The sequence below is a fragment of the Heteronotia binoei genome, chromosome 8, assembly GCF_032191835.1.
Source record: "Heteronotia binoei isolate CCM8104 ecotype False Entrance Well chromosome 8, APGP_CSIRO_Hbin_v1, whole genome shotgun sequence".
Taxonomy (NCBI): domain Eukaryota; kingdom Metazoa; phylum Chordata; class Lepidosauria; order Squamata; family Gekkonidae; genus Heteronotia; species Heteronotia binoei.
In genome coordinates this window covers 108,150,435-108,164,133 of record NC_083230.1, presented here as the reverse complement: position 1 = coordinate 108,164,133, position 13,699 = coordinate 108,150,435, and the positions used below count along the sequence as shown (strand labels likewise).

At 47.1% G+C, this 13,699-nt stretch overlaps 1 protein-coding gene across 1 annotated transcript in view; it reads right to left on the bottom strand.

Annotated features, from left to right (window-relative positions):
- LOC132575760 (1-phosphatidylinositol 4,5-bisphosphate phosphodiesterase zeta-1-like) overlaps positions 1-13,699 on the bottom strand; it is a 62,170-nt gene that overhangs the window by 31,440 nt on the left and 17,031 nt on the right. The window contains exons 4-7 of the mRNA XM_060244450.1: positions 11,545-11,746; positions 10,185-10,329; positions 7,538-7,690; positions 1,080-1,268 (exon numbers count right to left, since the gene is read on the bottom strand). Of these exons, the coding sequence (XP_060100433.1) occupies positions 1,080-1,268; positions 7,538-7,690; positions 10,185-10,329; positions 11,545-11,746 (689 nt within the window). The remainder of the gene's footprint in view (positions 1-1,079; positions 1,269-7,537; positions 7,691-10,184; positions 10,330-11,544; positions 11,747-13,699) is intronic.

Genomic DNA, 13,699 nt, shown 5'->3' with positions numbered 1-13,699 from the left:
GCCAATCCTTGTTGCGGCACACTCTTCTGATCGCGGGGTGGGGGGCAGGTAGAGTGCAGCACAGCGGAAGGGAAGGGAGGGGGCTAGTGGTGACAGCAGCAGCGGCAGGGGTGGAAAGGCAAATTTAGGTGTTTGTCTTGGGCACCAGGAAGGGGGGGTAACCCAATTTGGTGCCCTTCCTCCAGGCACCCTAGGCAATCACCTAGTTTGCCTAGTGGGCGAGCCGGCCCTGGGCTTGTATCCTGTGCAACCATGGGTGAATCATTAACATGATGGACTCACTGAGCATAAATTCCTTTGCATTTCACCCACCCACCTCCATTTTGTGCCTGCACAGACAGGTGCATCCTTTAAGCTGAACTTCCAGTATCTGGTTTTTATGCTTGCACTGCTGGAGACATACATCATGATCAGAAGAACGGATTGAAAACTTAACTGATCAACAGTCTGAACTCAAAAATACCAATTTTATTGATTTAAGTCCTTTTTTAAAAAAGAGAGTGAGAGAGAGAGAGCGCAAGTCTGTCTCCTATAAAAGATTTTTCTTTTAACAATATGTCTTAAAAATTGGAATAAATGGCTAGTGCTCTACTTTCAACTTTGTGGTTCTGAAGTTTTTGCAGGCCTGAAATCCTGCAAGACCACAGCAACATCCTGCTGTTTATAGGTGTTTTTCTTCCCCACTGGGTAGCTAATGGTTGCTACAATAATATTGTTTCAGCGTTACGATTCTAGCATTGCAAGCTCACATAATGGGAGAGTGTGATACTCCCAATCTTCCCGACACTGACATTTGTCTTTGTGTGGATAGGGCAATGTGGTAGGTGGTACTGAGAGAGCTTTTACAGCGGCTGCCCTTTCAAGGACAACTCCTGCGAGAGCTAAGGCTGACCCAAGACCATTCCAGCTGCAGCAAGTGGAGAAGTGCAGAATCAAACCCAGTTCTCCCAGATAAGAGTCCGCGCACTTTACCACTACACCAAACTGGCTCTCTTAATAAGCCACTCGTAAAGGCCAACTTGGCTGGAAAATGAGACATGTGGTACCACAGATGCTTGGTGGGTTAGATTGCCGTTTACCTTTTGCTTCTTTTTTGCTGGCTGCTTCTGAACACTTTTCTTGATCAAAGATGCGTCTTCTTCCTCCTCTGATTCTGAAGTAGCTTCGGCTTCCATCATGTCACCTTTAGCCACCCTACCCTTCCGTTGAAGGGTTTCTTCCAGAGATCCAACTTTCTTGTTTTTTATCATGATTTTGAACTTCATTTCCTGTGGGTGGGGGGAAATGACAGCATTTGGCATAGTAAAATGCAGAACAGGAAGACAACATAAAAGCAATCTAGTTCGGCATTTGGCACTGACAGTGTTTCTTTGAACGGAGCTGTACCAGGAAAGAAGAAGATTTATACCCCGCCCTCCTCTCTGAATCAGAGACTCAGAGCAGTTTACAATCTCCCATATCTTCTCCCCACACAACAGACACCCTGTGAGGTGAGTGGGGCTGAGAGGGCTCTCACAGCAGCTGCGCTTTCAAGGACAACCTCTGCCAGAGCTATGGCTGACCCAAGGCCATTCCAGCAGCTGCAAGTGGAGGAGTGGGGAATCAAACCCGGTTCTCCCAGATAAGAGTCCACACATTTAACCACTACACTGGACTGGCTCTGGAGGCAGGAAGGGCTGCATCAGTGCTTAGCTTTTGTGGCCTTTTCTTACACATCCAGGGAATTGCTGATTGCACTTTGGGGGTCAGGCAGCAATTTTTCTCTGGATCCTGGAAGTATTTTTTGCCATCTGCTAGGCATGGAACAGGGGCTAATGGGCATTTTCTTCATTTATTTATTTACTTTAAACCTATATCCCACCCTCTCCGCAAGTGGACTCAGGGTGGCTAACAACAATCAACATTACATATTAAATCAACAAAACTGTATAACACTAAAACTATAAAATTATAAATATTACATAATGGTGCTATTCACAGCTTCTTATGGTGGTTCACGGTTTCTTCAGTGGGCCAATTTAATTTCTGTTAATTTCTTCAATGGTCTGTCCATCGGTGATCCTTGAGAAATTATCTAATTTCGCATCGCTGGTATTTGCTCAGTTATAAATGTGGCAGCCTTCTCCACTCAGATGCTATAGGGCTGATCGAAATAATTCTGTTTTACAGGCCCTGCGGAATTGGGAGAGATCCCGCGGGGCCCATATAGCCTTCCAGAAGGGTGTTCCACAGCATTGGTGCTGCCACCGAGAAGGCTCTGATCTTTGTAGGGCTCAGTCTGGCCTCCTTTGGTCCTCCCAGATGCAATGCTGTCTGGGGAACATGTGGGGAAAGGAGGTCCCATAGATAGGCAGGCCCCCAGCCATACAGGGCTTTATAGGTCAATACCAGCACCTTGAAGCGGATTCGGAATGCAATAGGGAGCCAATGCGTGGGGGAAGGTATTTCTGAATTTCTTGCATTGCACAGGGGATTGGACTAAATGACCTTGAAGGTCCCTTTCCAGCTCTATGATTCCATGATTCTACCACTGTGCTGAGGAACCAAAGATCATCAACTTTTGCTTGCTTTGAAAGTCCACAGACCATTCATACATTCTTCTTTGCATTATTGACTAATATTACAAGACAGAACATTCAAGATGCATGTACGGATCAACCAATCAGACACACAAGGCAGTCATAACAAGAAGTCGGTTCAGCCACGCACGCTCTTTGACTCAGAATGCAGCACTATATAATTCTACAAATTCTAGCATGGAGCACAAAAGGAGCACGGTGCCCACCAGTTTGCTTCCTGAAAACTGCATGCGCTGCTTCTTGACCCCTCCCACAGCTCTTTCTTGTCCCTTTTTGAGTTCCCTTCTTCTCTTTGTCCTCCTTTTACCCACTCATACCCTCCTCTTTCCTTTGTTATCCTTCCTGTGTCTTCCTTCCATTTTTTCTCTCTAGCAGAGTCCAGACGGCTGGCTTGGGGCAACAGCGTGCCAACCCAGAAGTGGGCCAGAACAAACAGAAGCACCCCGGGATGGCCAGATGGCACGTGGCCTACAGTCAGGAAAGAGGCGAGTGGCATGCGCCTTGGGGGAGCTTGAACCGCCGTGTTTCTGGAGCTCCCCAGCCATTCAGATGGCCGGGAAGGCACTTCGGAAGCAGTCCTCCAATTTGCTGCCACTTCCAAAGTGGTAGCTTTTTGAGGTGTGACTGGGACGCCTACGGATGGGGTGAATGCGGGAGCAGGACGGCAGGCAGATGTGTGCATTTGGACGTGCTTTTTTTAATCTGCCTGGGTCTTGTCCCTGTGCCAGCTTAAACTGCCACTCTGAATTCAGCCAGCATGTCCTTTACCCATGCCACATTAGCTAGATTCAAGGTGTGTTCAAGGTGATGGAGAGTCTGCAATGGAGTTGACAGGAAGAAGAGAGAAGCTCCGTCTGCCTCCCACGAAGTCCAGGTAGTAGTCACAGTTTAATGGGTATCTGAGCTCACAGCTTGACTCTGTAGGTCAGGGGTCCCCAACTCTTGGGCCATGGACCAGTACCGGTCCGTGGCCTGTTAGCAAATGGGCTGTGAGTTGTATAATTATTTCATTATATATTACAATGCAGTAATAATAAGAAGACGACGTTGGATTTATATCCTGCCCTCCACTCCGAATCTCAGAGTGGCTCACAATCTCCTTTATCTTCCTCCCCCACAACAGACACCCTGCCAGGTGGGCGGGGCTGAGAGATCTCTCACAGAAGCTGTCCTTTCAAAGACAACTCTGCGAGAGCTATGATTGACCCAAGGCCATTCCAGCAGCTGCAAGTGGAAAAGTGGGGAATCAAACCCGGTTCTCCCAGATAAGAATCTACACACAAAATAAACTGCACAATTGTATAATCCCAAAACCATGCCTCCCCCCAGTCCGTGGAAAAATAGTCTTCCACAAAACCGGTCCCTGGTGCCAAAAAGGTTGGGGACCACTGCTGTAGGTCATCCCACAAGAATGTGTGTTTTTACTTGAAACGTCACCACAACAACAGTCCTCAGGGCTGGCCCTAGCCTGTCTGGCACCCTAGGCAAGGCTAACTTCTGGCTCCCCTCCCCAGCACTGATATCACCAAGTCACATGGGGGCATTCACTTCTGCACCCCCAGTAGGCCAGCACTCTAGGCAGTCACCTAGTCCCACCACCAGGGGTGGGGGAAGGAAGAACAGAGATCAGCAGTAAGAAAAGCAAAAGCAAATGTGAGGAGAGACAAAGGAAAAGGAGAGTGGAGGATTTACTTTCTCATTCTCTGTCAGCCAGCGTATGCCTCATCGAGAATACTTTCTCTCACACACACCTAATAAAACGCATTGCACACAGGCTTATGGGATCCCCAGTGCCCCCCCCCCCCAGTTACACTCCCTAGACTTGCAAACACATGCAGATGGTAACTAATGCTACTTACCACACAGTGTGGTTGGGCACACTGGGAAGGGCAGCCCTGAAGGAATTGGAAAAGGTCCTAAAGTGTAAAGATGGGTCACTAACAACCAAGATAAAGATAATGAAGTAGGAGTCAAGTGCACCTTTAAGACCAATGAAGTTTTATTCAGAATGTAAGATTTCGCGTGCTCCAAGCACACTTCATCAGAAGTGTGATGAAGTGTGGTTGGAGCACGCGAACGCTTATGTTCTGAATAAAACTTTGTTGGTCTTAAAGATGCACTTGACTCCTACTTTGTTCTACTGCATCGGACCAACACAGCTGCCCACTTGGATCTATCAAGATAAAGGCAACTCATGCTGCAGCACGGCTGGCCTAACTTGCTTAATGTAAGAGCCACACAAATAAATGTCAGATCAGCCACAAGACATGACTGTCAGATGTTTGAGGGAAGGAAGGAAGGAAGGAAGGAAAGAAGGAAGGAAGGAAGGAAGGAAGGAAGGAAGGAAGGAAGGAAGGAAGGAAGGAAGGAAGGAAATATATGAGGAGGGACAGGTGGAAAGAAAGCTACTTTAACTTTAAATGCATTCTCCAAGTCGCTGGCTAGCTCAGCTTGGAGAAATGACATGAATGCCTTCTCCAAACTGTCCAACAGGGTGGTGGGGGCTTCAAGAGCCACACAATATTATTTAGTATTTATTTATTTTATTGGATTTATATCCCGCCCTCCCCACCGAAGCAGGTTTAGGGCAGCTCACAACAGTAAAAACATGTACAAGTTAAACATTAACTAATTAAAATCTTACAATAAAACAATTAAAACATTTTTAAAACAGTTTGGTGCTAATAATAATAATACATTCCAGTAATTTCAGTCTTCTTGAGTACCCTCATGTGTGGCTATGCATTAAAAGCAAGTTGAAATAAAGCTGTCGTGCAAGCCTTGCGGAACTGAACAAGGTCCCGCAAGGCTCTTGCTTCTTCGGGCAGTTGGTTCCACCAATAGGGGGCCACTATAGAGAAGGCTCTCTCCCGAGTGATCTTCACTCTTGCCTCCCTCGGCCCACGGATTGATAATAGGTTCTGTGTCCTTGATCTAAGTACCCTCTGTGGAACATATGGGAAGAGACGGTCCTTAAGGTCAAAGTGAGCGAAGGAGTCAGATGTAGCTACCAAGCTGCATTGTGGCCACCCCGATGCTATAGTATTCCCTATTACTATGTACAAGTGTGGAAGCTGACCAGTGAAGAAAGCTGACAGGAAGGAAGTTGATTAATTTGAAATGTGATGTTGGAGGAGAGTATACCACAGACCACCAAAAATAAGTGGGTTCGACATCGAATCAAGCCTGGACACTCTCTAAAAGCTCAAATAACTAAACTGAGGCTATTTTACTTTGGTTACATGAAGAGAAGACAAGAGTTACTGGAAAAGACAACAGTGCTAGGGAAAGTTGAAGACAGTAGGAAAAGAGGATGGCCCAACCTGAGGTAGATTAACTCAATAAAGGAAGCCACAGCACTCAGTCTGCAAGACATGAACAAGGCTGTTAAGGACAGGATGTTTTGGAGGACATTAATTCATAGCATCACCTTGCTGGGAAGGGTACTGGTTCTGGTAGGTTCAGGTCCTTAGCAGAGCACACAAAGCTTGAACACAGCAGTAGTTTCTACTAAATCTGAACAGACCATGTGGCTACAAAGTTACACAGAGCCAACACTTCTGGCTGAAACCAAACAATAACTACTTTATTACAGCAATACATGTTTGATAGTGCGGGTTAAGAGATAGAAAAAGATCCTACACCAGGGATGTCAAACATACGGCTCGGGGGCCAAATTAGGCCACCGGAAGGCTTCTATCGGGCCTCCAAGCTGTCATCTGCTTCCTTCTCCCTCTCTTTTGCTTCATTCTGCATCACAGCTTGTTTTGCCAGGCTTGCTTAATAGCACAGGAGCAACAGAGCAAAGCCTCTATTTTCTCTATTGGCCGAGGCTCTTCCCTTGGGGAAGAAGCAGCAGGGGGAGAGAGAGCTTGCTTTGCTAGGTTCTCTCAATTGCACAGCAGAGCTACTAACCGAATCCTCCCTTCCTTCTATTGGCTGAGGCTCCTCTCCCTCCTGATTTCCTGGGGAAGGAAGGAAAGAGCCAGAGCTTCCTTTGCCCAGTTCCATAGATCACCTGGGAGAGATATGAAGAAAGTGCCTTTAAGACCAACAAGTGCTAATGTTTTAAGCATGTTTTATTTTAAGGTTTTTAAAATCTTTAACTGTGTTTGTGTCCTTTATAAAGTTTATATCTCTGCTACCTGGCATTACATTTTGTGGTGCACATGGCCTGGCCCGACAAGGACTCATTTACATCGGATCCAGTCCTAATAACAAATGAGTTTGACACACCTGTACCTAAACTATTTACTTGGCAGATGGGAATGGTTGAAGAGAGGAGCATCCTGCAGCCCCATTGTGTGTGGATGGGAGGAGGGGGAAACAGAGAATGAGAGAGAGGGAGGGTGGGAAGGAGAGAGAGAGGGAGGAAGTAAGTTGCTCCTTTGCACGTCAAAGGGTGACTCTGACTATAGAGAGTAAACGGGAAGGAGCTTAGTGTGTGCCTGCCTGCCTTGCCTACTCTGTGGTCCAGAGCTTTTTTTGTAGCAGGAACTCCTTTGCATATTAGGCCACACCCCTCTTATGTAGCCAATCCTCCAAGAGCTTACAGAGCTCTTCGTACAGGGCCTACTGTAAGCTCCAGGAGGACTGGCTACTTCGGGTGTGTGTGGCCTTATATGCAAAGGAGTTCCTGCTACAAAAAAAGTCCTGCAAGTATGGTCACTTGCTTCAGAAGGGACTTGATGGCACATAACACACACACAATTCCATAACAAAGCAGGAATCAAGTATCACCTTTAAGACTAACAAAGAATTAGAGCACACGAAAGCTTACATTCTGAATAAAACTGTTGGTCTTAAAGGTGATACTTGACTCCTGCTTTGTTCTACTGCTTCAGACCAACACGGCTGCCCACCTGGATCTATCCACAATTCCATAACAGTTCAAAGGGAACATGCACAGCAATTGCAGAGATTTTTAAAAGAAGAGAGAGGAGGATAATTGGGTTTACCTCTGGAGAGGGGAGCTCAGATGGCATCTCGTTATTAATTGTTGAAGTAACCAGTTGGTCCCCCAGAATATCTAGCATGTAAGCTGCCATGACTTCCTGTTGTGGAGGGCTGCAGTGATTCTCCAAAGATAAAACAATCGGATAGTCTGATGCCTAAAAATACAAAAGAAGAGCCATAAATCCTCTGCATTATATAAGACATGCAAATAAAATGTGGCAAAAAGCTACACTACATAGCTGAACGGAAGGAAGGTAAAGGACCTGTTGGGTACCCTCCAAAATAAAATCTGAAGGTTTTTTAGAAGTTTTTTTCTAAAAGACTCCCAACTGCAAATCGGCACTGGATTGTATATTAGAAGACTGGAAGCAGCAGCTTCTGATTCCTGAGACCATTTTACCAAAACTAGCAAATGTGTGTGTGTGCAGGCGTGCAGCTTTTTTGTAGCAGGAACTCCTTTGCATATTAGGCTGCACCCCCTTGATGCAGCCAATCCTCCAAGAGAACATAAGAACATAAGAGAAGCCATATTGGATCAGGCCAACGGCCCATCAAGTCCAACACTCTGTGTCACACAGTGGCAAAAAATTTTATATCCACACATACACTGTGGCTAATAGCCACTGATGGACCTGTGCTCCATATATTTATCTAAACCTTTCTTGAAGGTGGCTATACTTGTGGCCGCCACCACCTCCTGTGGCAGTGAATTCCACATGTTAATCACCCTTTGGGTGAAGAAGTACTTACAGGGCTCTTAATACAAGGTTACAGGGCTTAATACAAGGTTAAGAGCTTACAGGGCTCTTAATACAAGGTCTTCTGTAAGCTCCAGGAGGATTGACTATATCAGGGGTGTGTGGCCTAGTGAGTTCCTGATATAAAAGGAAGTTCTGTCTGTCTGTCTGTCTGTCTGACTGTCTGTCTGTCTGTCTGTCTGTCTATCGAACTACTATAGATGATTCTAAGGACCTGTATGCTGTCTGAGAAATTTTTTCAATTTGTCTTCTCTGAACATCACAACCTTCTGTCACATAAAGTCCTTTGAAGATTGCCTTTGAGGATCAGACTCTCACATGAGCACCCTTTGATACCTTGTGTTTCTCAGGGCTGGCATCAACATTTAGCATGTCTAGGCACCTGCCAAAGTCCAAAGTCTGGAAGAGGGGCAACCACTGATCCCACCACTGTCTGGTGGCTGCATAGGAAACAGCCAGACTCCACTGCTAATGCCTTCTCCAGGTAACATGGCAATAGATTCTGGAATGGTGTGCTGTTTCCTGACAGGTGGGACCCAGGAGGGAGCAGAACAGCAATTCAGTCATGTTCCTGTCAATCCCACCAGGGTAGACTGAGCTAAAGGAAGCATAGGAAAAGTCATGTGCCTCTACTACCCTTGTATGGAGGTGGAGAGAATTGCAAAGCAAACTAGAAAGTTGGGGGCAGACTGGAGAAAGGGTAAGGCAGCATGGAGGTGAGAGAACAGGAAAGCAAACATTGTTGGAGTGATAGAAGAGAAAAGGAGGCATCAGTAGGGGTGAGAGAAGAGGAAAGGAGGCATTGTGAGGGAGAGAGAAGGAAAGGAGGCATCAGTAGGAGTGAGAAGAGGAAGAGGCCGTGTGGGGGGGGGGAGGAGAGGCATCAGTAGGGTTGCCAAGTCCAATTTCAGAAATATCTGGGGACTTTGGGGGTGGAGCCAGGAGACTTTGGGGGTGGAGCCAGGAGACATTGGGGTGGAGCTAGGGGAGGGGGGAAATGGCGCTAGGGTTGCCAAGTCCAATCCCAGAAATATCTGGGGACTTTGGGGGTGTAGCCAGGAGACTTTGGGGGTGGGGCCAGGAGACACTGGGGTAGAGCTAGGGGGGAGGGGGGGAAATGGCGCTGGGGAGCATGGCGAGCCGCCCCGTCTCAGAGCGGGTGATGCCACTGTGCAGCTGCCACCTCTTCTCCGCTCGCCATGGCTACTCCTCTGAGATGGGCTCAGGCTGAGCCCATCTCGGAGGAGCAGCTGCGGTGGGGGGACAGCAGCGGCACGGCAGCCTCGCGGGCTCCGCTCAGCCTCTGGGGTGGAATCGGAGGGGGGGTGGAGGCGGGCCGGGGGCGTGGCGAGCCGCGAGTCCGGGTCCTAGAAGGGCCCGGATTCGCGGCTCGCCATGCTCCTGGCTTGCCTCCGCCCTCCCCTGGTTTTGCCTGTGCTGCTGCCGCCTCTTGGCTGCTCCTCCGAGATGGGCTCAGCCTGGGCCCATCTCGGAGGAGCAGCTGCGGTGGGTGGGGAGGGGGCAGGGGCGGCGGCGGCGTGGCGGCCTCACCCGCTCCGAGATGGGGCGGCTCGCCATGCTCCCCGGCGCCGTTTCCACCCCTCCCCCGCTTCCATTTTGGGGGGGAGCGGGGGAAGAGGGTGGAAATCCTGGGGTCCCCCGCCAGGGTGGAAGGGTTGGGAAGCCTAGGCATCAGTAGTGGTGAAAGAAGAGGAAAGGAGGCATCATGAGATGAGAGAAAAAGAAAGGGAGGCATCATGGCATTGAGAAAAGAGGAAAGGAGGAATGGATAGCAGGTGGTAGAAGAGGAAGGGAGACATCACGGGAGTACAAAGCCTTCCCCCATCCCAAAAGGCACACAACTATTTGCATGTTTCCTTGATGCACCTACCACAAAAGCATGCTTATGGATCACATTGATGACACTCTTGAAGGTAATTTTGCTGGTTAAAGTATGTCCATGATAAACCACCGGCTCGTTGTCTTGCCCATCCCAGCAATCAATTTCCAGGCAGCGACATCCCTTATTGAGGGAACTTCACACACACAAACACACGTACAAAAAAAGAATATTAATATATTTCATTGTTAAAAGAACTACCAGTGCCCAGCTGATCAGCACTATTTTGCTTTCTGCTTTCTAAGTAGCACTTTGTTTAGATATAAAGGCTGTACTGTATCCAGAGTCCCAGGTAGGGTAACCTGTATCTTGGGGATTTTGCAGGGAAAAGAAACTCGATCTTTGTCCTGAAACTCCTTGTGCTACCACAAGAAAATATAATGGCACACTAGTGTTTCCAGGTCCCTCGTGGCAACTGGTGGGGGATTAAGGGCACTAACCAGGAGAAAGAGAAAGGCCCGGGCCTCGTCGCTAGGATCACACAGGAAGTGACATCATTGCAACACTCTATTATTGGAGGGAAGGGAACTCAATGGTAAAACCAGCTTCTACCATAGAGTTTTTGCTGAAATACCAGAGCGTTGCCCAGATGCTGTGGTATTTCTCCGCTCCACATGTTTATCCAATTCAAGTAGCCTCCAGAAATGACATAGAAATGTTGGAGTGAGCGACTCAGCATGCCTCGACATTGGGGAGGGGGAGCGCTATATCACTCTCAGGGTGTATAAATGTTATCTCCTTGAATAGAATGCCTATTTTTGTCCTAACCTGGGAGCTGCCCTCTGACCCCTCCTCTCTCTATCTGTGCTGTGTTTAATGAATTGCCCCAGGGGTGGAATTCTAGCAGGAGCTCCTTTGCATATTAGCCAGACACCCCTGATGTAGCCAATCCCCCAAGAGCTTACAAAAAAGAGCCTTGTAAGCTCTTGGAGGATTGGCTACGTCAGGGGTGTGTGGCCTAATATGCAAATGAGCTCCCACTAGAATTCCACCCCTGAATCGCTCCATCCTGACCAATGTCAGGTTCTGGGTGATTTACAACAGTGGTTCACAACAGAATGTTCATCTCCATTCTTCACATGGCACTTCATGGAGTCACACGTCTCTAAAAGTCTCTGCTATGGAAACAATGTCCTCATACTCCCACACCCATGATGCCAGATTATCTGGCCACTTGTGACAGGGACAGTATTGTTTAGATTAGTCTTCTCTCTGAACTGAATCTACTTGAATAAATGTAAGGTTTTACTTTTGCAAGCTGCTTCTGGCAATATACTTCTTCAAAATAATGAACACAATATCAGAGTTCTGTGACTGGGCAAACTCTGCTATACCAACTAATAATAAATACCTGGAATAGCCCCAGAGATGACTCGGTCCTACAAGCTGGTCAGATATCAGGTAGGTGTTGTGCGAAGATGAAATGAAGTAATCGCACATTGGGAAGGACATATCTTGGTAAACCTTTTTGTGCAGGACTTTAAAAACGCTGCATTCTTCTGAGAGCAGGTATCGGATGAAGCCTTCGAAGGTCATCTCTTTTCTGTTCTTGGCTAAAGGGAAAATCGGCACGTTCAAGAGTTAACAGAAGGCCTCAGATTCAGTGGGAGCTCACAGTAGCACAGCTCCTGAACCCTTTCTGAGAGTTCCACCTCCTTGTCCATTGAATCGTAGGTGCACCTGCATAACAATCCCTGGATGAGCTCCACCACCTATTTTTCTACAAAATGACCCCTGGTTAACAGCAATAGGTTCTGGACATACGCATTGCTGTTGGAATGAAGCCCACTTTAGAAACGCTAAATATATATCCCTTACCTCCATCTTTCTGCAGCCCATTCGAAAGCTTCAGTTCATCCATTGTCACCAAAGACATTACATGAATTAATGAACAAATGGAGTTGTCTTATACCATTTATCAGACCATCAGTCCATCGAGGTCACTATGGTCTTACTCAGAATGTCAGTGGCTCTCCAGGGTCTCAGATAGAGACCTTTCCCATCACCTCCTACCTGGTCCTTTCAACTGGGGGTGCTGAGGATTCAACCTGGGACTTTCTGCATGCCAAGCAGATGCTCTCCCACTAACCCACAACCCCTCATGTGCTGGTGACATTTTTTGATTTAGGGGCTTTTGAACTGCACTCAGGGCTTTTTTTTGTAACAGGAACGCCTTTGCATATTGGACCACACACCCCTGACGTAGCCAATCCTCCAAGAGCTTACAGGGCTCTTCATACAGGGCCTCCTGTGAGCTCCAGGAGGATTGGCTACATTAGGGGTGTGTGGCCTAATATGCAAGTGAGCCCCTGCTACAAAAAAAGCCCTGACTGTGCTCCAGGGAATCTCATAGTGACTCAGAACCTTACCAGATATTTTTCAGTGAGAAGGACAATAAGGAAAGAGGAGCCTTCCAGGGGGGAAAAATGGTTTACTCACCACTGCCAATTCTTATCTGTGATGTGCAGAAACATGGAAGTGTTGGTTGCATTTGTATCTCATAGGGGGTAAGGCTGAAGACTCCTGGTCGGGCCAGAAGTGAACCGAATAATAACTGAATAATAATAATAATAGTGTGCACCCTTTTATAATTCAAGAGCCCCACTAACATTGAAAATTTAGAGCAAGAGATCATCAAAGAACCATTATGTGTATAGAAGAAAATATACAATTTGACATGACTGAAGAACATAAGAAGAACCCTGCTGGATCAGCAAAGTGGTCCATCCAGTCCAGTATACTGTTTCACACAGTGGCCAACCACTTCCTCTGCAGGGCCAATTACAGTGCATAGAGGCTGAGGCCTTCCCCTGAATTTGCCTCCTGGCTCTGGGATTCAGAGGATTGGTGCCTCTGAATGTGGAGGTTCCCCTCAGCCACCATGACTAGGAGTCAGTGATAGACCTGTCCTTTACAAATCTAAATATCCACCTTTTTAAAGCTGTCTATTTCTATGGCCATCACTACATCTTCGGGCAGCAAATTCCACATTTTAATATCTCTGTGTAAAAAGGTATTCCCTTTTGTCTGCCAGAACCTACTTCCAATCAGCTTCATACAATGCCCTTGAGCTCTAATATCCTGGAAGATGGAGAAAAGTTTCCCCACCCCATGGATAATTTTATAAACCTCTATGTTCCCCCCCGCCTTAGTTGTCTCTTTTCCAAAATGAAAAGTCCCAGACTCTTTAGCCTTTCCTCTTGGGGAAAGTGCTCCAGCCCCCTAACCATCTTGTTTGCCCTCCTCAGTACTTTTTTCCAGCTCTGTAATGTCCTTTTGGAGAATCAGCTACCAGAACTGTACGTACACAGTATTCTAAATGAAGAAGCACCATAGAGCTATGCAGGGGCATTATGATATCAGCCGTTTTTTGTTTAACCGGGGCTTTTTTGGTAGGAAAAAAACCAGGAACTCATTTGTATATTAGGCCACATCCTCTGACATCTGCTTGGAAAGCACAGAATGGAGAAAAGGAACTCTAATATTCCCTAAGGAGACTTATTCCC